The sequence below is a fragment of the Heterodontus francisci genome, chromosome 5 (genome assembly GCF_036365525.1).
Source record: "Heterodontus francisci isolate sHetFra1 chromosome 5, sHetFra1.hap1, whole genome shotgun sequence".
Taxonomy (NCBI): Eukaryota; Metazoa; Chordata; class Chondrichthyes; order Heterodontiformes; family Heterodontidae; genus Heterodontus; species Heterodontus francisci.
Window position 1 is genome coordinate 154,803,668 of NC_090375.1, and position 25,390 is coordinate 154,829,057.

The following is a 25,390-nucleotide window of genomic DNA, read 5'->3' on the forward strand; positions in this document are numbered from 1 at the left end:
CTTTGATTGTTGAGTAGTATTTGGCCAATGACCACTGGGTTTTGAAGCCCATGAAGGTCCCACCAAAGACTCCTCCAGCTGGATCTGTGTAGGAGCTGACTCAGCCATTTGGACACAGGGCAGCATTTCAGGTACTGACTGGCGATGGAGGATCCAACAGGCAAGAAGTGGAGGCACTTTGAGCAGATGTGCCACTTCCATAACCCCTTTTGCCATCATCCCGCTCATGGCACAGCCGTACTTCTTTGCTAGTACTGTGTTAGAGAACACTTCACTACAGATCAGTGAGGTGATGAAAGGCCAAGGCTAGGGTATCATTGAGCTTATTTAAGGTGGTATCCAGAGTGTGAAAACCAATGCTGAAGGCCTGCATGCACTCATTTCATTGCTTTGTTTGATGCTGCATGCAGTTGGCTAGTCTATTCATGGAAGAAGACATCATCACAATGGCCTGCAACAGCATTCCACACACGCTTGAGGCTGACATCTCCAATCTCTCTGCAATTGTGCACTTGAAACACCTGTCAGCACTTTGTACATTCTCTGCTGTTGTTTTATAAATATATTCTTCATCGATGGCTCCTGGGGTATAGCATCTCAAGCTGAGCAAAACTTGAAGTCCTGTTCCCTCTGATGCAAGCTCTCCACTGCCGTTCCTGACTCCAATGTCTGCTCTTGCTCACTTGTGAAGTGTGAGTCACCATGAAAACCCAACTATCTCTAACTACTGCCACAGAGGGCAATGTGTGAATGAGCTGGTGCATAGTCTGCATAAGTCCTGTGATGGTGCACTCTCAGAAGGTGTGAGCTCCTCTGAGGAGTCATTGTCATCACCATAGACCACTTCCTGCTGGGCGCGTGAAGGCCCTGTGGGAGATAAATGACATGAATTAAGGTAAGTATGTTCGAAGTTATCATTATGCACATGATCATATTCCACCAGCTTTTGACATCAAGTTAACATGTCTGAGTGTTGGATACCATGTGGCTGTCTGAGATTTACTTCCGTCAGCAGGTAGCTGGGAGGTTTCCATCCCCTATCTCCAACAACCAAATACGCTGAAACTTCGCTGATATTCAACTTCTCCTCCTCTGTGTGGAGGGTCACCTCCAGTTCTCTGCCCCTCCCAACTGTTCTGTACTTTTCTTTCCCTTCTTGCATGAGAATAGAGACCTATGAGTAAGAATAATGTTATGTTATGATGGATGGAGTGCATTTGTTGAAGTTATCTGAGGGAGAGGCATGACATTGCATAAGAATGAGGATGGATGGATAGATGGGAATGTGAGTAGGTGCATAGTATTGCAGATAGGTGGTAAGGGGTGTGGGTGATTCCCACTGGTCACCTCCCAACTGACCAGAATTATATTTTGTTTAAAATTGATGAGTTAGTCCCTGAGTGTTTTTAGGGTCAAATAAACAGAAAAATGATATGTTTTCTGGTAGGTTAAAAAAAATAACTATTTTTACACAATTCCCGAAATGGGCACAACCTCATCCACACACACACATTCACTCACACACACATACACAAGAATAGATAGATAGAGAGAAAAGGGTAACATGTAGTTCAAAGTGAGGTAGTTGTTCATGGTTTATGGCAAACTTGTTGAATCTTCCCGGAAGAATAGTCTCTTTTAAAGGTGCAGGCCTGCGTCTTTGTGCTCTTTAACTTGTTGAGGTGTTGTAGATTTTTGGTGGTTAAGACTATAACTGGTGGCCACTTTCAGTTCTCTGCTGCAGCAAGTTGAATGTAGAATTAGCAGCAGGGCTTCTTCTTGCTTGGCTGGATCTCTTTCCACAGCCTCTGGCTGGACTGCTGTCTGAAGATGTTGGCTTGATCTTCTCTCTCTCCAGAGGGCTACCGCTTGAGTTTTTGTTAGGAGACACATGGCCTTCTCCCCTGGTGTGACCACACAATGGACCAGGATGTGGAATTCATGGCTATCTATTGATGTCTGGATGAGTACCATTCTGTTATGATGTGGCTACTTCACACCTATTCAATTCATTCTGGTTTTGGCTGTGTGTCAGACTATCATCAGCATCCTTTGTTAATCCATTCATGTTGATAAGCGTCACTAATATGCATTTATCCTCCTTTCAATTTCAAAGGGGTTCTCCCCAGAGCTATTTCAGATGAGGTTAACAAGTTCTGTCTTGGCAGACAAGTTTGTTTATTTCCAGTACAGGAGGGGTCAACTGACAGCTACTCCATCTTGACTGTTGTATAAGTGTCCAGGTTCTTGTGGTTTCGTTTAGCATTTGGATTTTTAAATTCGTAATTCTTACGTTTCATTGTATATTTAATCATGGCTCTTTCTGTGCATGACAATAGTCAAAGTGAGACAGGTGCACCTGCAAGGTAATTTGGTATGAGGAGTGATGTCCTGGAATAGGTTTGAGAAGGTAGAGTGCGGGGGTTGGGATTATACACACATCAGGATATAGGGTAATATGCCATTACTCTCCCCTTTCCTAACCTGCTTAGGGGGATGGTAGCATAATGGTTATGTTATTGGACTAGAACTCCAGAGGCCTGGGCTAATATTCCAAATACATGAGTTCAAATTCAACTATGGAAATTGGGGGAATTTAAATTCAATTAATAAGTCTGGAATAAAATGTTAGTCTCATTAATGATGACATGAAACTACCAGATTGTTGTAAAAACCCATTTGGTTCACCAATGCCCGTCAGGGGAGGAAATCTGCCTTCCTTACTGAAATAAAACCAAAAAAGTGCTGGAAATACTCAGCAGGTCCGACAGCATCTGTGGAGAGCGAAGCAAAGTTCAATCTCTAAAATTATTGAATTCAATGTTCAGTCAGATAGGCTGTAGCGTGCCTAAGCAGTAAATGAGGTTCTGTTCCTTTAGTTTGCGTTGATGTTCACTGGAACACTGCAGCAATCCCAGGACAGAGATGTGGGCATGGGAGCAGGTTGTATCGGTGTTGTTTCCTGCTCCCGCCCCGAACTGGAGAACTTTATCAACTTTGCTTCCAATTTCCACCCTTCTCTCACCTTTACATGGTCCATCTCTGACACTTCCCTTCCCTTCCTTGACCTCTCTGTCTCCATCTCTGGGGATAGGCTGTCTACTAATATTCATTATAAACCCACCGACTCCCACGGCTACCTTGACTACAGTTCATCACACCCTGCCTCCTGTAAAGACTCCATTCCATTCTCCCAGTTTCTCCGTCTCCGACGCATCTGCTCTGACGATGCTCCTTCCACGACAGCGCTTCTGATATGTCTTCCTTTTTCCGTAACCGAGGATTCCCCCCCCCCCCCCCCCCACTGTGGTTAACAGGGCCCTCAACCTTGTCCGGCCCATTTCCCGCACCTCTACCCTCACCCCGTCCCCTCCCTCCCAGAACTGCGACAGGATTCCCCTTGTCCTCACTTTCCACCCCACCAGCCTCCACATACAAAGGATCATCCTCCGCCATTTCTGCCATATCCAGCATGATGCCACTACCAAACGCATCTTTCCCTCCCCTCTCCTGTCAGCATTCCGAAGGGACCGTTCCCTCCGCGACACCCTGGTCCACTCCTCCATTACCCCCGACACTCGTCCCCTTCCCACGGCACCTTCCCTTGCAATCGCAGGAGGTGTAATACCTGCCCTTTTACCTCCACTCTCCCCACTATCCAAGGCCCCAAACACTCTTTTTGGGGGAAGCAGCAATTTACTTGTACTTCTTTCAATATAGTGTACTGTCTTTGCTGCTCACCATGCGGTCTCCTCTACACTGGGAGACCAAACGCAGATTGGGTGACTGCTTTACGGAACGCCTCCGCTCAGTCTGAAAACATGACCCTGAGCTTCCTAACGCTTGCCATTTCAACACATTCCCCTGCTCCCATGCCCTCATCTCTGTCCTGGGATTGCTGCAGTGTTCCAGTGAACATCAATGCAAGCTAGAGGAACAGCACCTCATTTACAGGTTAAGCACACGACTGCCTACCGAACTGAACACTGAGTTCAATAATTTCAGAGCAGGAACTTTGCTTCTCTCTCCATGGATGCTGCCAGACCTGCTGAGTATTTCCAGCACTTGTTTGGTTTTATGCCATCCTTACTGGTTTGGCCTTTATACGACTCCTGTTCCACACCATTATGGTTGACTCTTAACTGCCCTCTGAAAATAGCCTTGCAAGTCCCTCAGTTGTAGGCAGCTCACCACCGTCTGCTTAAGGGCAAATAGGGATGGACAATCGACATTCACATTCCAAGAATGAATTTTTAAAATTTAAACGCTTCCTGCATTGGATCCAGGAGCATGGCACCACGCTCTTGCTGCTGACCTCCTCGGCAACCACCAGCTTCTTTGTCTCAGCAGTCAGTTGCTACTTCCTGTTGCTAGGGAACAGTATCTCCCTCCAGGTCCTCGCAGGCCCCAGCAGCAGATACAAGGAGGCGTCAGTGAATTGGGGCACAGCCATTGCCAATCTTGATTCCGTTCCAATACATCTTTCTCTCTCCATGACATTTTTAGAGCTTCACTTACTGGAGGTCAGATCATGCTATGCAGGTCTTCATTCCTGCTGATGCTAATAGGACAGGAAACCTGGAAATTAGATGCTATGTTAAAAAGCCATTGAAAAATGCACTGCATATTTTCAGGTTCCCATACATTATTGGCCTCCACAGTGTCAGCATGTCTACGCATTAAAATCCAGCCTCATAATCTTCAGCTACGCCACACTCATGCATAACCATAATAAATCATCTGTAATTGTCAACATTTATATCAAAAACCAAACCAATTCTGCAGCCTAGCTGTATTGCTTTCTTTATTCCAAAAACAAAGTCACTTTTGCCAGATAGCTGTCTTTTCAAGTAATTTTTTCTCATCCATCTTTGTAGCATATCCTCAGATCTACTGAAGCCATGGGACATTTACAAGTACATATTGAAAATGATACCAGTGCATAGGTTTCCTCTGTGCCACATCATACTTTTTGCATTACCGTTAATTATAGGCAAATTTATTTCAGGCAGCTTTTTTGCAGTTGATTGACTTCCTCTTTTTTAAAAAAAATAATCCAGTCATTTGGAATGTAGAGTAACTCCCCTACCAACAGAAAATACTGTGAAGAAACAAGAGTCACAAAGCTTATCTCCAAAAACAATCTGAGCAATCACATTTAAAATAAGACAAAAGAAATCTAGCCATTTTATCCGGAACAGCAATCGAGCTCTGACTCTCCTGAGGCTTTCTTAGAGGCTCATTGCCATTGTGGCCTTAAAAGTTAAAACTGCTCCTCACCAGTAAATACTTATAAAACAGTAATTGTTGTGAGAAACTAGAGATGCACAGATAATTTGCTTCATGCTTGCACCTAATTGGCTTGAATTTTACATTCACATAACAATATTACCAAATCAGAAATGAAAACCACTGAGTACAAAAAAACCTACAAATCAAAAATGGACAGACAGAAACAACTAGTGACAAGAGAAAGGGGGAGCTAAGCCAATCTAAATGTAGTGTTTGCATGCTTGAATTCCCATTGTGAGAATCCGGCTGGTGAAGCTCTGTGGTGAGAGTGCAATTTGTAAAATTACCTCTTAAAGATAAAGAGCAGTCCTTCCTTATTACATGTGGATATCGTTAAATATTTAACTGTGGTAAGCAAAGAGAACAGATTTGTTTCTTTACCTTAAGCTGTTATGGAAAGTACTGTTTGGTTCCTGGAAAATGAATAATCAAAAATATTATTAATATTTCTGGGGTGATCTCTTGCAAACAATTTCTCAAATCCTTCCAGTGGAGATGTGCACTACTCCTCTAATTTCCAGAGCCCAACACCCCATCCCCTTCCAACAGCATTGTAATGAGTTTGTAATGTTTTCTGATGCAACATAAATGAGATGCATGGAGTCCAGTTGGTTGAAGATCTCAAACAGGTTTATTGCAACTAAGCTATTTTGTACAGTACAGAACAAACTATCTACAGAACCTTATTCTGGGTGTTACGGTTGCAGAGTGACCCTGGCTTTGAGCCACATGACTACATCCTGGTACTCAGCTCATTAGCATATTAGGATCTTAAATGGACATCACTCTTAAAGGCAATCAAACAACAAGCATAACCTCTGAATCACCTTGAGTAATGCCATGACAGATCTGTTTGTATTATAAAAGGAAATACTAGATTTACACTGGCCATGGAAGTAAGTCTATGTACAAAATGCTGGTGTTGGATGAATGAGTTTTATTGCCTAGTGCTTATTATAGCATATATCTTGTTTTAACTATGTGCAGGTATCTATGTATGTTGAAATAAAATTCTAATATGGCACATGCTTCCTACCAAAATAGCTACAACTTGTTGTCACATTTTGATTCATACTTGTGATGTTATCATTTAATATTTGAAAATCTTGTGGAATGGATCTTCACCTTCACTGCATGGTGATAATCTGGCAGGGCAGACTGTTTGACTTAATAGCATGAAAATGAGGTAGATACTATAAATTTCAATTGAATGAAGATTGTGCATATTCTACAATGGATGGCTGTTCAGCTCTGTCAGATTACCACCCAGGCACTGGAGGCAAACATCTACCCCTTTGTGTAACCATTTATAATGCTTCACACACTATTGAAAGATTTTCTTCATCATCAGTTTGTTGATAAATCTATTCAAATCACTCAATGTTTCTGAACAAGTTTTAGTTACTGCTTCATCATAACTGAAATTTCTAATATCAAAAAATGAGATCTGAAACAAAATAATTTTTTTATAATATGATTAAATGTATGCATTATGATGGCTGCTGTGTCTTTTGATGTTTTCATTAAAGCTTTTGTTTCTGTCGCAAAAGCCTAGACTTTGACTGGATATTTTTACCTCACAACAGAGAGTTTTCAATTATAACTGTGCATTTTAGTTATCTAGTTTGCTGGATTTCATAGAGTTCAATCTTATATTCTGAGTTTGTGCAGCTTGCTGAATATCGCTGCTTACAGTCTAGGTATCAACAAGAGTTGAAGGAAGAAGGGTGAATTATCTCATCCTCTGAGGCTTTTTGAGCATTTCTTTATTTGCTCCAGAAGACTTAAAGAAACTGGTGATTGAATTGTCAAAGCTTTATTTCAGGCAAGTCATGACAGAATGCTATTTTCCGTTATGAATTTCTCAGACTGAACACTTGAGAGGCAACATCTGTAATCATGGTTCCTTTGTTAGGAAAGAAAGATGGTTTATAGAGAGTAGATCTTGCTGATAATTGAGTTTAAATATATATTTTTCCTATGATTTTTGAGGCTTAAGGTTTTTATATCTAAACTTAAGATCTTTATAAACAATCATGTTTGAGCATTTTTAAGGTTATTGTTGTTTGTTGTTGAAAATTTATGTTTAATACAGTTTGTTTGTCTGCAGTTTCACTAATACTGCATTAAAGGGTAAACACACTGGGACAGCATATCTGGAAATTCTGTACCTTCAAGCATTTTAATTCCATATGTAATTTTAAGAAGTGGACAAGTTATACTTAAATGTCTTAAGGAAGAAATGTAAAGACAAGAAATGGCCTGCAATGGTGAAAGCATTGGAGATTGCCTAAGGGGCTCTGGACATGTTGGGGAAGGAAGATGATGGGCGGAAACATGGTGAGGAGTTGGGGCTGGTGCTTTGAAAAGGGTCAATGCAACTTGGGATGTATCATACGAACATACAAACATACAAATTAGGAGCAGGAATAGGCCACTCAGCCCTTTGAGCCTGCTCCACCATTCAATAAGTTCATGGCTGAACTAATTACTCCACATTTCCACCTAGCCCCGATAACCTTCCACCCCTTTGCTTATTCAGAATCTATCTACCTCTGCCTTAAAAATATTCAAAGACTCTGCTTCCACCGCCTTTTGAGGAAGAGAATTCCAAAGACTCACGACCCTCTGAGAGAAAAAATTTCTCCTCATCTCTGTCTTAAATGGGCGACCCCTTATTTTTAAACAGTGACCCCTAGTTCTAGATTCTCCCACAAGTGGAAATATCCTTTCCACATCCACTCTGTCAAGATCCCTCAGGATCTTATAAGTTTCAATCAAGTCGCCTCTTACTCTTGTAAATTCCAGCGGATACAAGACTAGTCCGTCCAATCTTTCCTCTTAAGACAGCCTGCCCATTCCAGGTATTAGTCTAGTAAACCTTCTTTGTACTGCCTCCAATGCATTTATATCCTTCCTTAAATAAGGAGACGAGTGCTGTACATAGTACTCCAGATGTGGTCTCACCAATGCCCTGTATAGCTGAAGCATAACCTCCCTACTTTTGTATTCAATTCCCCTTGCAATAAGCAATAACATTCTATCAGCTTTTCTAATTACTTGCTGTACCTGCATACTAACCTTGTGCAATTCATGCACGAGGACACCCAGATCCTGCATCTCAGAGCTGTTCAATCTTTCACGATTTAGATAATATGCTTTTTTTTAATTCTTCATGCCAAAGTGGACAATTTCACACTTTCCCACATTATACTCCATTTACCAGGTCTTTGCCCATTCACTTCACCTATCTATTTCCCTTTGTAGCTCCCTTATGTCCTCTTCACAAGTTACTTTCCTACCTATCTTTGTGTCATCCGCAAATTTAGCAACCATACCTTCAGTCCCTTCCTCTAAGTCATTTATATACATCATCTTGAGACCCCAGGCAGGTGGAGAGTATGAAGATGGACTGGGGATCAAGGAGAGGGGAAGACTGAGGAATGAGGTTCTGGAGAAAGGCTGGAGGTCAGGGAGCTTGGCACTCAGGAGGGGTGGCAGAGAGGGAATCTAGGGAACGGGATGGGGGTGAGTCCTCACATTGCCTGCAGAGCTACGAGTAGCTGCAGCAACATGGTGACTGTAAGCAGTGCTATGAGAGGTTCTGGAAGCATTGGTCCTGGGAACAGAAATCATAGCAGGAGATTCTCTGGCTGCAAGGTAAGAGTGTAACTAGATGAGGGCAGTCATACTCAGTGGGACAATGGAGGCTTTGGAGGAGGATGGTGTAATCAACCGTGTCAAAGGCTGCAGGGAGATTGAGAAGGATGAAGAGTGATATTGTACCTTGGTTACAGAAATAGAGGATGTCATTTGTGACTTTGATTCAGCCCATTTCAGTGCTGTGGAAACCTGATTGGAGAGATTCAAACATGGAGTTGTGGGAAAGATGAGTAGGGATTTGGGAGGCAACATATCCAAAGACTTTGGAGAATTGGTGGTAGTGTTCAATGGTATGGTTGAAGTACAGATTTTTTTTTTAGGAGGCTGTTGAATATGGCAGAATTGAAAGGCAGAGGGACAATACTTGAGGAGAGGGAACTTTTACAATATGACCCAGCATGAGTTACAGGAAGGGTGATCAGCATTTTAGTGGGAATAGGTTCAAGAGAGCAGGAAGTGGGTCTCATGGACATCATGTGCTCAGAGCAGACATGAGAGATTGGAGAGAAACTGGAGAAAGTTACATGTTCAGGACTATGCAGGGGAACTGTGGCTTTGTGGGAAAGGCAAGATAGGGATGTGGCAGAGGCAGCTGAACAGATGGTCTCAATTTTATTAACAAAGAAGTCCATGAGCTCCTTAAAATAGTTGGAGGTGAGGGTGGATGGGGCAGGGGAGAGGTGCTAAGGAAATAATGGTAGTGGTGAGAAGAAGCTGGGGATTATCTTTGCATTCCAAGATGATCATCGAATTATGAGTGCAGAGCCCAACAATGCAGGATCTTGCAATGAGTGGCTAAACCAGTTGTGCCCCATACACTTTACAAGTCTGCATTCTTGAACTTAATGGAGCAAATATGAAGGCCACACCATGGGAAACAATGATAGTGAGAGAGATTAAGTATTTTGGTGGAAACAAGGGCATTGGAGGTGGAGGTGAGGTTGTGATTGAGCAGATCGATAGGTAAGGTATTGTGGAGCATGGAGGATCAAAGGCTAAACAATTTGGAATTTGACAGTGTGGACACAAGAAATGGGAGGGAGAAGGGGTTTGGGAATGATGATAGCCTGTGGATCTATGAAACACCAGGAAGACTCTGGGAGACCATCAAAGGCAACAGAAAGAAAAGAGGCTTGAAGCAAGTGGCAGGATAAGTACCTTTTAAATGTTATATTCTGTAAACTAGGTAATAATGCCCACTTATAGGAATGATCTGTGGTGCTGAACAAGAGAAAAATATCTGTATGTAAATCCAAAAAGTAAGAGGCCAAACCAGAGAAAATGATACTAGTTAACCTCTGGGTTTTGTTTGAGAACGGAAATGTTGGCTGGGGTTCTGCTGCTTATCGCTGCCCTGTGACTCCTGCTAGAATTTCATGTTTGTAGACATCAAGTAACAACAGAATATAGCTTGCAAAATGATGCCATTCACTGCTAAATAGCTTGTTGCCACTCATCATTTAGGTGTACAATAAGTAACAGTCTTTCAGCAAGACATCAGACGGTAGCAGGCAGTCATAGAAAATATGTTGAGGGGGGGAAAAGAGGAACTTGCTCAGAATATTTTAAAGCATACACAAACAATATTTTTCTGTCTCTATGCTAGGCCCCTGACAGCGCTGTCCTATTAATTGAACACAATTAAAGGCCAGAAATCTGATCTCTGTATTTTCCAAGGATACAGTTTCAAAAGTAAATCAGCTAAAGTAACCCTCCATACTCTACCAGATGCAAAGCTAGAGCTCTCGGACTCAGCGCAACCACAGCTAGAGGTTCACTTTTCCACATCCTCATCATGTCTCTCAACTACTTAAACACCATTTCCATTCAATTGCAGCTGCAGAAGCTAAAGCGTTCACTGTCATTTAAGACAAAAGGTCTGAGGAGTAAAAGTGCGGAGAACTTCTTCCAACGGACGAGCAGTGAGACAAAGCTGCAGGTGGAGCTGCTGCCCGGAGTCAGTTCCAGCACTGGACAGCTCCCAGTCTCAGAAAGTCAAACGTCCACCCCAACCAAAACCCAGAGGCAGTCTGAGAACAGGACACATTCCTTCCTGGAATACATTTTCAAGAAACCAACCTTCTGCGATACCTGCAACCACATGATTGTTGGTAAGCAGTTCCGTGTGCAGTGAAGTGTTGAATAATAATCTTTGATTATAAGGATGAATCTCTGGCGAATAATTGTTATTAGCAGGTATTGCCTGTCTTGCAGTGTTCTATTGCACTGAATATATAACAACTTTTGTAGACAGCGAAAGAATAAAACTTCTAATCTAAGTGCTGATAATACCAAAGCAGTATTGTAAGGGTATTAAATGAGTAAATATTTCGCATTCGGAGCACTTTAATTAAGTCATGCCCTTCTATGTATTCTTGGGTAGACCAACCTGATGGCTCAAAACTGTGCAGGTTTTGTTCATCATTGTTCCTCTTGAGGTTTGGAGAGTTAAAAGGCAGGCATTATAAATGGCATCCAGAATTTAAAATCTAAGCTCTGTAGTTTCAACATCTGAATATTGGTGAAATCATAGTGCAATTGCTTTACAAATTCAAGGTAAAATGTTTGCTTATGAAATGAATTTATGCAGCTGTAATGCATTTGGGTTAAACACAAATCCAAATGAAGTTACTGGGTGCAGTTAAGCTCTGAAAGTTGCACTCCACAAGAAATACCAATACAAAAGAAAATAGTTTACTACTGGAACTAAAATCCAATTGAAAATTATTATATTGCCTGTTAAGGAGTTTTGTTGCTTGCTGATCAATAGGATTTTTGTTAATATGAATCTTTTCACTCTTGGTTCACTGAACTTATCTATCCCTAAATCGGACCCCTCTGAGTTCAAGTGAAATCCTTGTACTATACAACACATTTAATCTAGGAACAGGAGTAGGCCATTCAGCCCCCTGAGCCTGCACGGGCATCCAATTAGATCATAGCTGATCTGTATTTCAGCTCCATTTACTTGCTGTAGATTGATATCCCTTGACGCTCTTATGTTAAAAAAAATCTCATAGATCATGCGTCTTGAAAGCTCCAAATGTCCCAGCATCCACAGCATTTTTGGGGAGACAGTTCCAGATTTCTATTGCCCTTTGTGTGAAAAGGTGCTTCCTGATTTTGCTCCTTAATGATCTGGCTCGGATTTTAAGATTATGTCATCTCATTCTTAATTTCCCTGCTAGAGAAAATAGTTTCTTTATATCTATCTGATCAAATCCTTTTTCTATTTTAAACACCTCCGCCAGATCTTCCCTCAGATTTCTATACTCAAGGGAACAAACCTAACCCTCTAAACCCCCAACATCTTTCTGGTGACTCTGCGCTGTAATCCCACCAAAGCCAATATGGCCAAAATTTTACCCTCGGCGGATGAGAGCCATCCACTGACTGAAAAGTCGGTGACGAATCACCTCTGCCTGGCCTGGGGAGCCAGTCCATATTTTGCAGTCCCCAGGCCTTTAATTGGTCTGAGGCGGGACTTCCACCTCATTGAGGCAGGAAGTCCCGCTTAATGGAGCTGCCGGCCAGTGAGAGGGCCAGCAGCGCTCTGTCCCAGCAGCGCCACCAGGAGCAGTGACCACTGTTGGGCCTGCAACCCAGCTGAAGATGGAAGATGTCGGGGAGTCCCGGAGGCTGGGTAAGTTTTTGGGGCCTCACTGGGGGCAATTGGTCATGCCATTAACTGGCCACTTAAGCGCCTTGATTGGCCTGGGGCGGGCAGGCCGTTTTTCACCACCGCCGTCTTGAGGGAGCATGTCACAAAGGGCCCCCAAAGCCTCCCGTTCCATTTTACACACTCCTCTCCCCCCGCCCCCCACCCCCGCCCCCGCCCCCGCCATCATCCTTTGGGGGCGGGGGCGTAAAATTCTGCCCTATATCATTCTTGAGAAGCAATGATGCAATGCCTAGAACTCCAGATGCAGTCTGACCAAGGCTCTATATAACTGTGGCATAACTTCTTCCTCTTTGTATTCTAGCCCCCTTGAGATAAAGGTCAACATACCATTAGCCCTTTTGATTGCTGCTAGCTTTAAATGATCTGTGCGCTTGGTCTTCCAAATCTCTTTGCTACCATACAGTTGCTAGTTCCTCACCATTTAGAAAATACTCATATTTATCTTCCCAGACTGAATTCTATCTCCTTAGTCTATGTTGGTTGTTATTAACTTGTTGTTAAAATATCAATCAGAAGGGGCGGCACAGTGGCGCAGTGGTTAGCACTGCTGCATCACAGCTCCAGCGACCTGGGTTCAGTTCTGGGTACTGCCTGTGTGGAGTTTGCAAGTTCTCCCTATGACCGCATGGGTTTTCGCCAGGTGCTCTGGTTTCCTCCCACAGCCAAAGACTTGCAGGTTGATATGTAAATTGGCCATTGTAAATTGCCCCTAGTGTAAGTAGGTGGTAGGAGAATGGTGGGGAGGATGTAGTAGGGAATATGGGATTAATGTAGGATTAGTATAAACGGGTGGTTATTGGTCAGCACAGACTCGGTGGGCTGAAGGGCCTGTTTCAGTGCTGTATCTCTCTATGATTCCATCCAAATATGTTCAGTTTATAACATTCTGCACAAAAACTGTGCGGTGATTGGTTTTAAATGCTTAAAAGTATTGAGAACTTGACATAAGGTTTATGTTGTCTATGGAAAAGGACCAAGAACAATCCAGAGTAAGAATAATTAACTGGGAAAAAGCCAACTTCAATGGGGTAAGAATGGATCTGACCTAGATAAATTGGAATCAAAGGTTGGCAGGCAAAACAGGAACAGACCAATGAGCTGTCTTTTAAAGAAGAGAGAGTTCGGGCATAGTCAAGGTATATTCCCATGAAGGGGAAAGGTAAGGCAAACAAATCCAGAGCTTCCTGGATGATGAAAGAGATAGAGATAGAGATTAAGATGAAGAGGAAAACGTGTGCTTGTGACAGATGTCAGGTGGATAATACAACGGAGAACCAGGCTGAATATAGAAGGTTCAGAGGGGAAGTGAAAAAGCAAATAAGAGAAGCAAAGAGAGAGTTTGAAAAGAGACTGAAAGTCTTCTACAGGCATATAAACAGTAAAACGGTGGTGAAAGGAGGAGTGGAGCCAATTAGTGACCAAAAAGGTAATTTACAAATGGAGGCAGGGGGTATAGCTGAGGCATTAAAGGAATACTTTGCATCTGTCTTTACAAAGCAAGAAGGTGCTGCGCAGGTCATGGCGAAAGTGGAGGTAGTTTAGACACTTGACAGGTTTAAAATTGATTAGGAGGAGGTATTGGAAAGGCTAGCTGTACTTAAAGTTGGTAAGGCACCAGGACCGCATGAGATGCAGCCAAGGATACTGACGAAAGTGAGAGGGGAAATTGCTGAGGCACTGACTATAATTTTCCAGTCTTTCTTAGACTTGGGTGGTGCCAGAGGACTGGAGAATTGCAAATGTTACACCATTGTTCAAAAAAGGGTATAAAGATAAGCCAGCAACTAATGATAATTCAGGACAAAATTCATAGTCACTTGGACAAATGCAGTTTAATTAAGGAAAGCCAGCATGGATTTGTTCAAGGAAAATCAACTTGCTGGAGTTTTTTGATGAGGTAACAGAGAGGGTTGATCAGCGTAATGCTGTTGACATGGTGTACATGGACTTCCAAAAGCATTTGATGAAGTGCCGCACAACAGACTTGTGAGCAAAGTTATATCTCATGGAACAAATGGGATAGTAGCAACATGGATACGAAATTGGCTGATTGACAGGAAACAGTAGTGGTTAATGGATGTTTTTCGGGCTAGAGGAAGGTTTGTAGTGTAGTTCCCCAGGGGTCGATGTCAGGACCCTTGCTGATATATGTTAAAAACCTAGACCTTGGTGTACAGGGCACAATTCAAAATTTGTGGACGATGCAAAACTTGGAAGCATTGTGAACTGTAAGGAGGATAGTGTAGAACTTCAAAAGGACATAGATTGATGGAATGGGCAGACAAGTGGCAGATGAAATTTAATGCAGAGAAATGTGAAGTGATTCATTTTGGTCAGAAGAACATGGAGAGACAGTACAAAATAAAGGTGCAATTCTAAAGGGGATGCAGGAGTAGAGGGATCTCGGTGCATATGTGCATAAGTCATTGAAGGTGGCAGGACAGGTTGAGAGAGCGGCTAATAGAGCATACAGTATCCTAGGCTTTATTAATAGGGGAATGGATTAAAAAAGCAAGGAAATTATGTTAAATTTGAATAAAACACTGGTTCGGCCTCAACTGGAGTATTGTGACCAGTTTTGGGTGGCACACTTTAGGAAATATGAGAAGACATTAGAGAGAGTTTAGAAAAGATTCATGGGAATTGTTCTAGGGATGAGGAACTTCAGTTACGTGAATAGATTGGAAAAGTTGGGGATGTTTTCCTTGAAGAAGAGAAGGTTGAGTGGAGATTCGATGGAGGTATTCAAAATCGTGAGGACTCTGTACAGAATGGATAGAGAAAAACTGTTCCCGTTGGTGGAGGGTTCGAGAACAAGAGGGCACAGATTTAGGGTAATTAGCAAAAGAGGCAATGGTGACATTAGGAAAAGCTTTTTCATGCAGTGCGTGGTTAGGATCTGGAGTGCACTACCTGAGAGGTGGTGGAGACAGGTTCAGTTGAAGCATTCAAGAGGGCATTGGATTATTATCTGAACAGGAAGAATGTGCAGTGCAACAGGGAGAAGGTGGGGGAGTGGCACTAGTGAATTGCTCTTTTGGAGAGTCAGTGCAGGCACGATAGGCTACATGGCCTCCTTCTGTGCTGCAACAATTCTGTGGAGCCAGAATCCCCATTTAAACAGTGAGTAATGAAGGACACTTCTGCTACTTGATTCTAATAGCGAGGGCAGAAATACCTGTAATTTATTTTTTTCAGCCTCTGCTACACCTTGCGAATTGTAAAGCATGTTTTAAGAACACTCCATATTTATGAAATGTAGTACTGACGACATCTATTGGCAGAAATTCATCATTCCCTATGATTATTACATTAATCCTTACATTGCTTAAAAATGTAGCTCCATTTGATTAACAGAATCTCCAGTGAACATGAATGATTTAAAACCCAGAAAGATCACACCACATTTAAAATATATATTTCCCTTTGTGTAGCAGAGCTTGTTATGCTCCAGTGAGAAAGGGTAAGAAATTGGTTCATGGCCATAATACCTACAGTATTGTCGTGATCGGGAGACATCTAGCACATGCCAATGCTTCTCTATGGATAGGATGGCTAGGACAAATCAGACTAGGTCACCCTTACACAGAGGTGCTTAAATTTATGAAGAGAAGGTACAGACGGTTTCCAATAATTGAGAGGTCTAGAATATGGGAACATGGTTATGAGATTAAGTCTAAGAGATTTAGGACAGTTAGCAGGAGAAACTTTTTATATGCATAAGGTTGCGAAGCTGTGCAACACATACCAGAGTTAATGATTGAAGCTGGGACTATGTTAACATTTAAGGATAGGTGGGTAAAGGAAAAAGGGAATGAAGGGATATGGGAACAAGGTGAGCACATGGGGTTGGGACTGCTGCTCATATAGATGCTAAACACAACACAGGCTGTTTGGATCAAATCGACAGTTCCTGTATTGTAATTTCTATGTAATTCTATTGCAGGTTAAAGCGCAGTTAAAGGAAACCAAGAGACTGTTGAACAAAAAGAAAAACAAGCTTGACATGGTTTTAAAAGAGTTCTATTGTTTATTTGCAGTGGTCTGAGCTGGTATAGTTTAAGGTCAATATTAGCCATGAGATGGACTCTCCGTTCATTCAGATCACTTAATTGCTAACTGGATATATGAAAAATATTGATTTAACTCGTGATGCATATGCATTTGACAGGCACCAATGCCAAACTTGGGCTGCGCTGCAAGGCTTGTAAGATGAGCATCCATCACAAATGCATTGATGGCACTGAACAGCAGCGATGCATGGGCAAGCTGGTAAGAAGCACTGTGTATAATAGTATGGTTGCCATAGAAACCGACACAAAACTGTAGGCTCAAAGATTAATCCCTTGAGGGCTGATTGTGCTTTGCAGCTTTTAAAATCGGCACAGATTTTCCATCACGTAACAGCTTAAAAAAATGATTTTGTGGAACGCACTAATGGTAAACATTTGAAAGCAATGAAACAGAACTGTAGACTGTTCCACAATTCATAACATTCTTTCCTTAAAACCAAATGTAATTTTCACTGGCATAGAAGAACTAATGTGGTTCTGAAAAATGTTAATGTATTGTGACAACAATCTGTTCAAAAGAATGTGGGAAAAACAGAGGGCTAGGGAAGCAATCTTTCAGGTTGCTGGGGGTACGGGGCCTATGGGAAGTAGTCATGTAAATTTCTCTCGACAGTGTGGAATATAATTGACAAAAAGAGATTGGAAAGGCAAGTCTGTCTCTTTGGCTCAAGAGTAAATAAAGTTAGTGAACACTAGAGTTGTAGGCTGGTTTTAGACTGAAAGTAGCTGATGATGGAGGTTATTTGGCATAGCTGGAGACTTAAATATAGACCCTAACCTGCGCAACTATAAAAACAACAGGAACTAATGTAGCTGTTCTGGCTTAAATCTGCAAACTGCTTTTCTCATTTGGGAACTCAATTAATTTAAGTAGACACCCTCAACTCATAATTTGGATTAACGGGATAAAACCAGCTTTAAAAATTAGAAATGTAATCTGAAAACCTCTACAAGAAGGCTTGGTGTAGCTCACCATTTTTATATTCTTTGTCAAGAGCAACTTTGGTGTGACATTAGTATCAAGCAAGAGTTCATTAAAGAAATAGCAGAATTTTTTCCAGCTGCCATAGTCAGTGAAGGCTGTGAATAGCTAAACCATACAGGTTAGAAAGGTTCACGGATCTATCCATGGCCTGCACTAAGCTAGTGATCTCAGCTAGGGCCAAGAATGGAGGCATCATAGTTGGCCTCAGCATTCCTAAGAACCAAGGTTCTTGCCCATGCTTGCAATCCAGCAAGTCCCATTGTGGATTTCAAAGAAGGACAGGGTAAGGCTCAACTGTGATGCCTCCAGCCATTGACAAGCCTGCCATCCCTCTCTAGCAAGAATCACATATTAACAGTGACCAATTGGAAAAGGTACCAGAAGATGACCAGTGTCCCTAGAATCACGTTCCAGCAAGAAATCAATACCTTCACTAGACAAGGGAGAAAAGTGAACAAAGAATGTTAAAACAATGCAACTGAAGGCACATCATTCATTTAAAAGCACTGATGTGAGATTGGATGCTGTGAACATTATAAACCCAGTATAATGTTTCATTGCACTGACATTTAGAAGCTGACCATTAAATTTTTAATCAAAATAGCAAAAGTTGTGTTTCATAAGTGAAAGGCAGCTCGGAGTTGATCAGACCTCTCATTGAAAGAAGATGCCAAATGACTGCATTCTACAGGAGTAACCTGTTTGTCATCATGGTGGTTTGAAATGCAAAACCTAGAGATGACTTATAAATGTTTCAGTGCTTGATGATAGTCAGCCATTATCAGGCCACGATGCATGTAGGAGCCTAAATTAAAAAAGGTTGTCAACAGAATAAACTATGTTTGCCTATTTATTTCTGTGTAACATATTTCAGCTGCTGTACGAATACAGCTCGATACTGCTCAATGTAGGATGATAATGTGAGCTCAATTATTTATTTATCTGTTTTTCAGCTAATTTGAAATGTAATATTTATAAAATTGTAAATGTTGGATTGTTACATAATTATATAATTAAATAGCTTTTTACTGAAGCCCCATGAGTGTAATATCTGATCATTGATTTTGCAGCTGAAATAAAATATTAAATCCAATATTTTATTTTTGAAGTAGGTAAAATACTGTCCTTTCACCTTTAGAAGCAAGGGTTGACTGCGTCACAAACTCATGCAATGCAAATCTTTTCACTCTGGTGGTTGTTAAGGGCTCTAATTGAAGGCTATTTTCGAGGGGTTTCTGCCTACCATACCAACTATTTAATATGGGCTTGCTTAATGCTGTCAGTTTGCAATGAGGAGTGTTTAATTCTACAAAACAGGAAAAATCATTCTCCATGACTAATGCAAAATTCAAACAATGATTAAAAACTGGGTGGGAGGACATAGAATCATAGAGTGGTTACAGTGCAGAAGGAGGCCATTCGGCCCATCATGATTTTAAAAAATTCATTCATGGGATGTGGGTGTCGCTGGCTGGGCCAGCATTTATTGCCCATCCCTAATTGCCCTTGAGAAGGTGGTGGCGAGCTGCCTTCTTGAACTGTTGCAGTCCATGTGGAGTAGATACACCCACAGTGCTGTTAGGAAGGGAGCTCCAGGATATTGACCCAGTGACAGTGAAGGAACGGTGATATATTTCCAAGTCAGGATGGTGTTGGAGGGGAATTAGCAGGTGGTGGTGTTCCCATGCATCTGCTGCCCTTGTCCTTCTAGGTGGTAGAGGTCGCGGGTTTGAATGATAGCAGAAAATAAATGGTCTCACCAGCCTAATTGGTGTTACTGTTTTGATACAAATGAAAAGGTAATATTGTAGGTAAGGCAAGAAATTTTAGAGATGAATGAATCCAGTTTGTTGTTTAGGTTAAATGCATGACGAGGTAAATTTTCCAATTGCACCCTGCTGGGGGCTGAATGTGGCCCTTGGCACATACCGAAAAATCGTGCATTTACAGGAAATTATGGGCTGCACACGTGCTATATACTCCTGGCAGGTCTGGAATGTGCAAACAGAAAAATTACTGTAAAATTCTGTCTTACACCAATCACTACTGTGAGAAACTCAGTAACACAAATGTCACCTTGTCAGGGGGAATTGCATTCCATAGAATATTTCATTCTGTTGATTTTGATATGCTTTGATGCAATGAAATTATTTGATAGTCTATGTGCATTATAGAATCATAGAATAGTTACTGCACAGAAGGAGGCCATTCAGCCCATCATGTCCATGCCGGCTCTCTGTAAGAGCAACTTAGTTAGTCCCTCTCCACTGCCTTTTCCTTGTAGCCCTGCAAATTTTTTCCCTTCAGATAATTATCCAGTTCTCTTTTGAAAGCCACAATTGAACACGTCTCCACCACACTCGCAGGCAGCGCATTCCAGATCCTAACCACTCGCTGCGTAAAACAGTTTTTCCTCATATTGCCTTTGGTTCTTTTGCCATTCACCTTAAATCAGTGTCCTCTGGTTCTCGACCTTGCCTCCAATGGGAACAGTTTCTCCTTATCTACTTTATCCAGACCCCTCATGATTTTTGAACAACTCTATCAAATGTCCTCTCAACATTCAGCTTTTTTTTTTATTCTAAGTCCCAGCTTCTCTAATCTGTCCTTGTAACTGAAGTCCCTCTTCCCTGGATTATTAATGCACTTGAGTTGTTCATTCCTATTAGCTGAGAACCTTTACAAAGCAAGCACAAATACTTTCAATATGATTTCTGTACAGTTAAGAAACTTGCATTTATATAGCATTCAGAGGATGTAGCAAACTGCTTCACAATCAGCAGATTACATTTGAAGTGCAGTCACCATTGTTATGTAGGCAAACATAGCAGCAGATCTGCTTCTGTAAGATCCTACAAGCTGCAGTGAGAAGAATGACCAGTTACTCTGTCTTTGGCATTAGTTGAGGAATGACTACTGGCCAAGATACTCGAGGAACTGCCTGCTTTACAACAAGTGCTTCAGATTCCTTTACTTACAGCCAAATAAGCAAGCAGTTTGTTGGTTTATCATCTTTATTGAAAGATGACATCTTTGGAAACACAGTTCTGATTTTGTGCTGCACTGAGGACGAGACCCGGGTCTCAAATAAGTCAGGTCTCATGGCAGTTATAATGGGAAGAGCACCCGCTGGCCACCTGTTCTTTAAAAAATTCATTCTTGTTATGTTGTCATAGCTGGCAAGGCTGCATTTCTGGCTTGTCCCTAGTTGCCCTGAGGTGGTGGTGGACCTTTTTCTTGAACCACTGCAGTATGTTTATTATTTGTAGGGTTTGATGCAACTGAGTGGCATGCTGGGCCACGTCAGAGGGCAGTTACGAGTCAACCATGTTGGTGTTGACAGCTTCCTGGTCACTTTAATGCCCACCCGCCTGGTTTCTGACACTTTGATTTATTAGTTAAATTTTGTCATGTTATTTGTTGATTATTAAGACAGAACTTTCAGCAAGTGGGTTTCCCTTTCGGGGCCTACTGAGGGCATGAAAGAAAAACTTACATTTTCACAGTTCCTTTCCTAACTTCTCAAATGAAATGATAGGTCAAATGGCCTCCTTCTGCTGTATGATTCTATGTTATCATCCTCAACGAATTACTGTTGATATGCTTATTCTCTTATTGATAGCCAAAGGGGTTCCGGCGTTACTATAGCTCCCCATTATTAATCCATGAACAATATGGGTGCATCAAAGAGGTGATGCCAATTGGTAAGTACTGATCTTCCTTGTATTGAGGGCAGATGTATATCTTGTTTATTTGTATGGCTCATTGTTGCCAGTTTCCTTCAGCTCACTTGTCTCTTTCTGTTTATTTTCTGATAAAGCTTGTGGCAGTAAAATAGACCCAGTGTATGAAACTCTCCGGTTTGGAACTTCCCTGGCTCAAAGAACCAAGAAGTCCGGGTCTGGCAGTGGATCTGACTCGCCTCAGCGTAACTCCGTAAATAACCCTTTTGGAATTATGTTCAGTTCATTGTTAAACTATGACATCAGTAAATCTGACTGACCTCAGTAGAAGCTCCCGCTGATACATTGGCCAGAATTTTGCGCCCCCACGGGAGTGGTCTGGAGGCAGGGAGGGGGGGGGCGTAAATTTGTGTGGGAGGAGCGGAATGTCGTTCCCATTGCCTTTCCCCCCCCCCACCCCCGGTGCAATTTTAGGAGCAACAGGAGAGGTGACAATCGGCCCGCTTGCCCCAGGCCAGTTAAGGCCCTTAAATGACCAATTACTTGCCATTTAAGGACTGCCTCCCACTGCCGCTGGTATATCACCAGCAGCTGACGGGCACTTTTTCAGCTGTGGAGACCACCCAGTAATACCAGGCAGCCTCCTTGCAGGCCCAAGGGAGGGCCCTCCTGATCAGACACCCTGTGCCCCATGGAGAGCCACCCTCAGCAGCTCCTGCCTCCCCTGCTAGTGCACCTCCCACCACCCTCCTGATTGACCCCCATCCCCCTTTCCAGGCCCCAGCCAATTGTCCCCAGTGAGGCCCAAAACCCCACTTACTGTTTTCAGCGCCAGCATCCATGATCCTGCTGAAGATGGGTGCAGTCACAGCAGTGGCCATCACTCCCGGGACTGGGACTGAGGAGCTGCTGGCCCCCTGATTGGCTAGAAGCTCCTGTAGGCGGGACTTCCTGTCTCAGAGGGGCGGAAGTCCCACCCGAAGCCAATTAAGGCCTCGGCCACATAAAATTTCTGCGTGGCTCCCAGGCCCAGGCGGAGGTGGGTTCGCCCCTGACTTTTAAGCTGGTGGGTGAGGCCTCCGCCCCAACAAAATTCCAGCCGTTGTCTAAGCTAAGAACAGATCCTTGTTCCTGTTTTTATTTTTCCTGTTAATGCTAGAGCTGATATAGTTACACAAGAGGGCCAATTTTCCAAATAATCATTACCAGCAGGGCACCTTTCCCACCAGCCATCGAAATTTCCTGATGTGCGTGACCGACAGTTGAGATTCTCTGTCAGAAACTCAAATTCAGAAGGTCAGTCTTCAGATCTTAAACAAAATTTTTTTTAAAGTGTAATTCTTTTCACTACAGCATTGATGTCTAAGCTAAATGTCAGCCACTCGTATTTGCTTATGGCACTAAAATAGGGAGAGCAGTGGGTTCAGCAACATACTAGCACACAGGTTTAGGCGAGACTGTTCAATTGGGCAGCCCGTGACCAGTGAAATTCAACAATGATGTATAATATTCCACACTGGTTAAATGTTACTGAATTGGAATTAGGAAGGGACCCTCATGATTTTGAACATTTCTATCAAATCCCCTCTTAACCTTCTCTAAGGAGAATAGCCCCACCTTCTCCAATCTATCCATGTAACTGAAATCTCTCATCCCTGGAACCATTGTCATAAATCTTTTCTGCCTTCACATCCTTCCTAAAGTGTGGTGTCCAGAGTTGGGCATAATACTCAGTTGAGGCCGAACCAGTGTTTTATAAAGGTTCACCATAACTTCCTTGCTTTTGTACTCTATGCCTCTATTTATAAAGCCAGGATCCCACAGGCCTTATTATCCACTTTCTCAACCTGCCCTGCCATCTTCAACACTTTGTGCCCATATACCCCGCTCCCAAGTCCCACTGCTCCTGCATTCCTTTTATAATTGTATCCTTTATTTTCTATTGTCTTTCCTCATACTTCCTACCAAAATGTATCACTTCACACTTCTCTGCATTAAATTTTGTCTGCTATGTGCCCGCCATTACACCAGCCTGTCTATGTTCTCTTGCAGTCTATCAGTATCCTCCTCACAGTGCACAATACTTCCAAGTTTTGTGTCATCAACAAATTTTATAATTGTTCCCTGCACACCCAAGTTTGGTCATTAATATCGATCAAGAAAAGCAGTGGTTCTAGTACCAGCCCCTGAGAAACCCCTTAGTATACCTTCCCCCAGTCAGAAAAACACCGTTCACCATTACTCTCTGTTTCCTGTCACTCAGCCAACTTTGTATCCATGCTGCTACTGTCCCTTTTATTCCATGGGTTTCAACTTTTCTGACATGCCTTTTATGTGTCACTTCCTCACACACATTTTGGAAGTCCATGTACACATCAACCCCATGACCCTCAGAAACCCTCTCTTACCTCATCAAAAAACTCAAATTAGTTAAACAAGATTGTCCTCGACAAATCCTGGCTGAGTTTCATTAATTAATCCACATTTTTAAGTGCCTATTAATGGCCTGTAGTTGCTGGTCTGATCCTTACACCATTTTTTGAATAGGAGTGTAACATTTGAATTTTCCAGTCCTCTGGCACCACCCCTATATCTAAGGAGGATTTGAAGATTATTGCCACTGCTTCTGCAATTTCCACCCTTACTTCCCTCCGTAATCTTGGGTGTATCTCGTCTGGTCCTCAAGTAGGTGGCACAGTGGCACAGTGGTTAGCACCGCAGCCTCACAGCTCCAGGGACCCGGGTTCGATTCTGGGTACTGCCAGTGCAGAGTTTGCAAGATCTCCCTGTGACCGCATGGGTTTTCGCCGGGTGCTCCGGTTTCCTCCCACAGCCAAAGACTTGCAGGTTGATAGGTAAATTGGCCATTGTAAATTGCCCCTAGTATAGGTAGGGGAATGTGGGGATGTGGTAGGGATATGGGATTAGTATAAATGGGTGGTTGATGGTCAGCACAGACTCGGTGGGCCGAAGGGCCTGTTTCAGTGCTGTATCACTAAATAAATACAGCCAGCCTTTCTAATACTTCCTCTTTATCAATTTTTACTCAATCCAGTGTCTCAACTGTTTAATCTTTCACTTGACTTGGGCAGCATCATCTTCTTGGTGAAGGCCGATGCAAACTACTCGTTCAGTACCTCAGTCACGCCCTTTGCCTCCATGCATGAACACGCCTTTTGGTCCCTGCTCGTCCCCACCCTTCCTCTTACTACACTTTTACTATTTATATGCCTATAGAAGACTTTTGGATTCCCTTTTATGTTAGCTGCCAGTCTTTTCTCACTCTATCTTTGCTTCTCATTTCTTCTTCACTTCTCTCTGAATTTTTTATATTCAGCCTGATTCTCACCTATATTATCAACCTGATATCTCTCATATGCACCCTTTTCTTGCTTCATCTTGCTCTCTATCTCTTTCATCATCCAGAGAGCTTTGACTTTGTTTGTCCTACCTTTCCCATTGTGGGAACGTACCTTGACTATACCCGGACCATCTCCTTTATAAAGGCATCCCATTGTTGCGTTACAGTTTTGTCTGCCAATATTTAATTCCAATTTACTGGGCCAGATCTGTTCCCAACCCATTGAAATGTACCTTCCCACAATCAATTATTTTTACTGTGTGCTGCTTCTTGTCCTTTTCCATAGCTAACCTAAACCTTATGATAGTCTGATTGCTGTTCCCTAAATGTTCCCCTACTGTCACTTGATCCACTTCACCAACCTCACTCCCCAGAACCAGATCCAGCAATGCCTGATTCCTCATTGAGCTGGGAACATATTGATCCCAAACACACTTCAGAAACTCTTTCTCCTCTCTGCCCTTTATGTTATTACTATCTCTGTCTATATCAGGATAATTAAAGACGCCAGTATAATTACTCTATAGTTTTTGCACGTTCTTGGGCCACCATTGTTACTTTTAATCTCGTTGCGTTCTCGGCTTATTGTTTTCAATTTCTAGACAGTCTGGTTGAAGCAGTTAAGAAAGCAAGCAAACCCTACCCAGAATA

At 42.4% G+C, this 25,390-nt stretch overlaps 1 protein-coding gene across 2 annotated transcripts in view; it reads left to right on the plus strand.

Annotated features, from left to right (window-relative positions):
• stac (SH3 and cysteine rich domain) overlaps window positions 1–25,390 on the plus strand; it is a 152,403-nt gene that overhangs the window by 39,641 nt on the left and 87,372 nt on the right. For both annotated transcript variants that reach the window (XM_068032266.1, XM_068032268.1), the window contains 4 exons: window positions 10,793–11,066; window positions 16,809–16,909; window positions 21,318–21,399; window positions 21,516–21,631. In XM_068032266.1, the coding sequence (XP_067888367.1) occupies window positions 10,793–11,066; window positions 16,809–16,909; window positions 21,318–21,399; window positions 21,516–21,631 (573 nt within the window). The remainder of the gene's footprint in view (window positions 1–10,792; window positions 11,067–16,808; window positions 16,910–21,317; window positions 21,400–21,515; window positions 21,632–25,390) is intronic.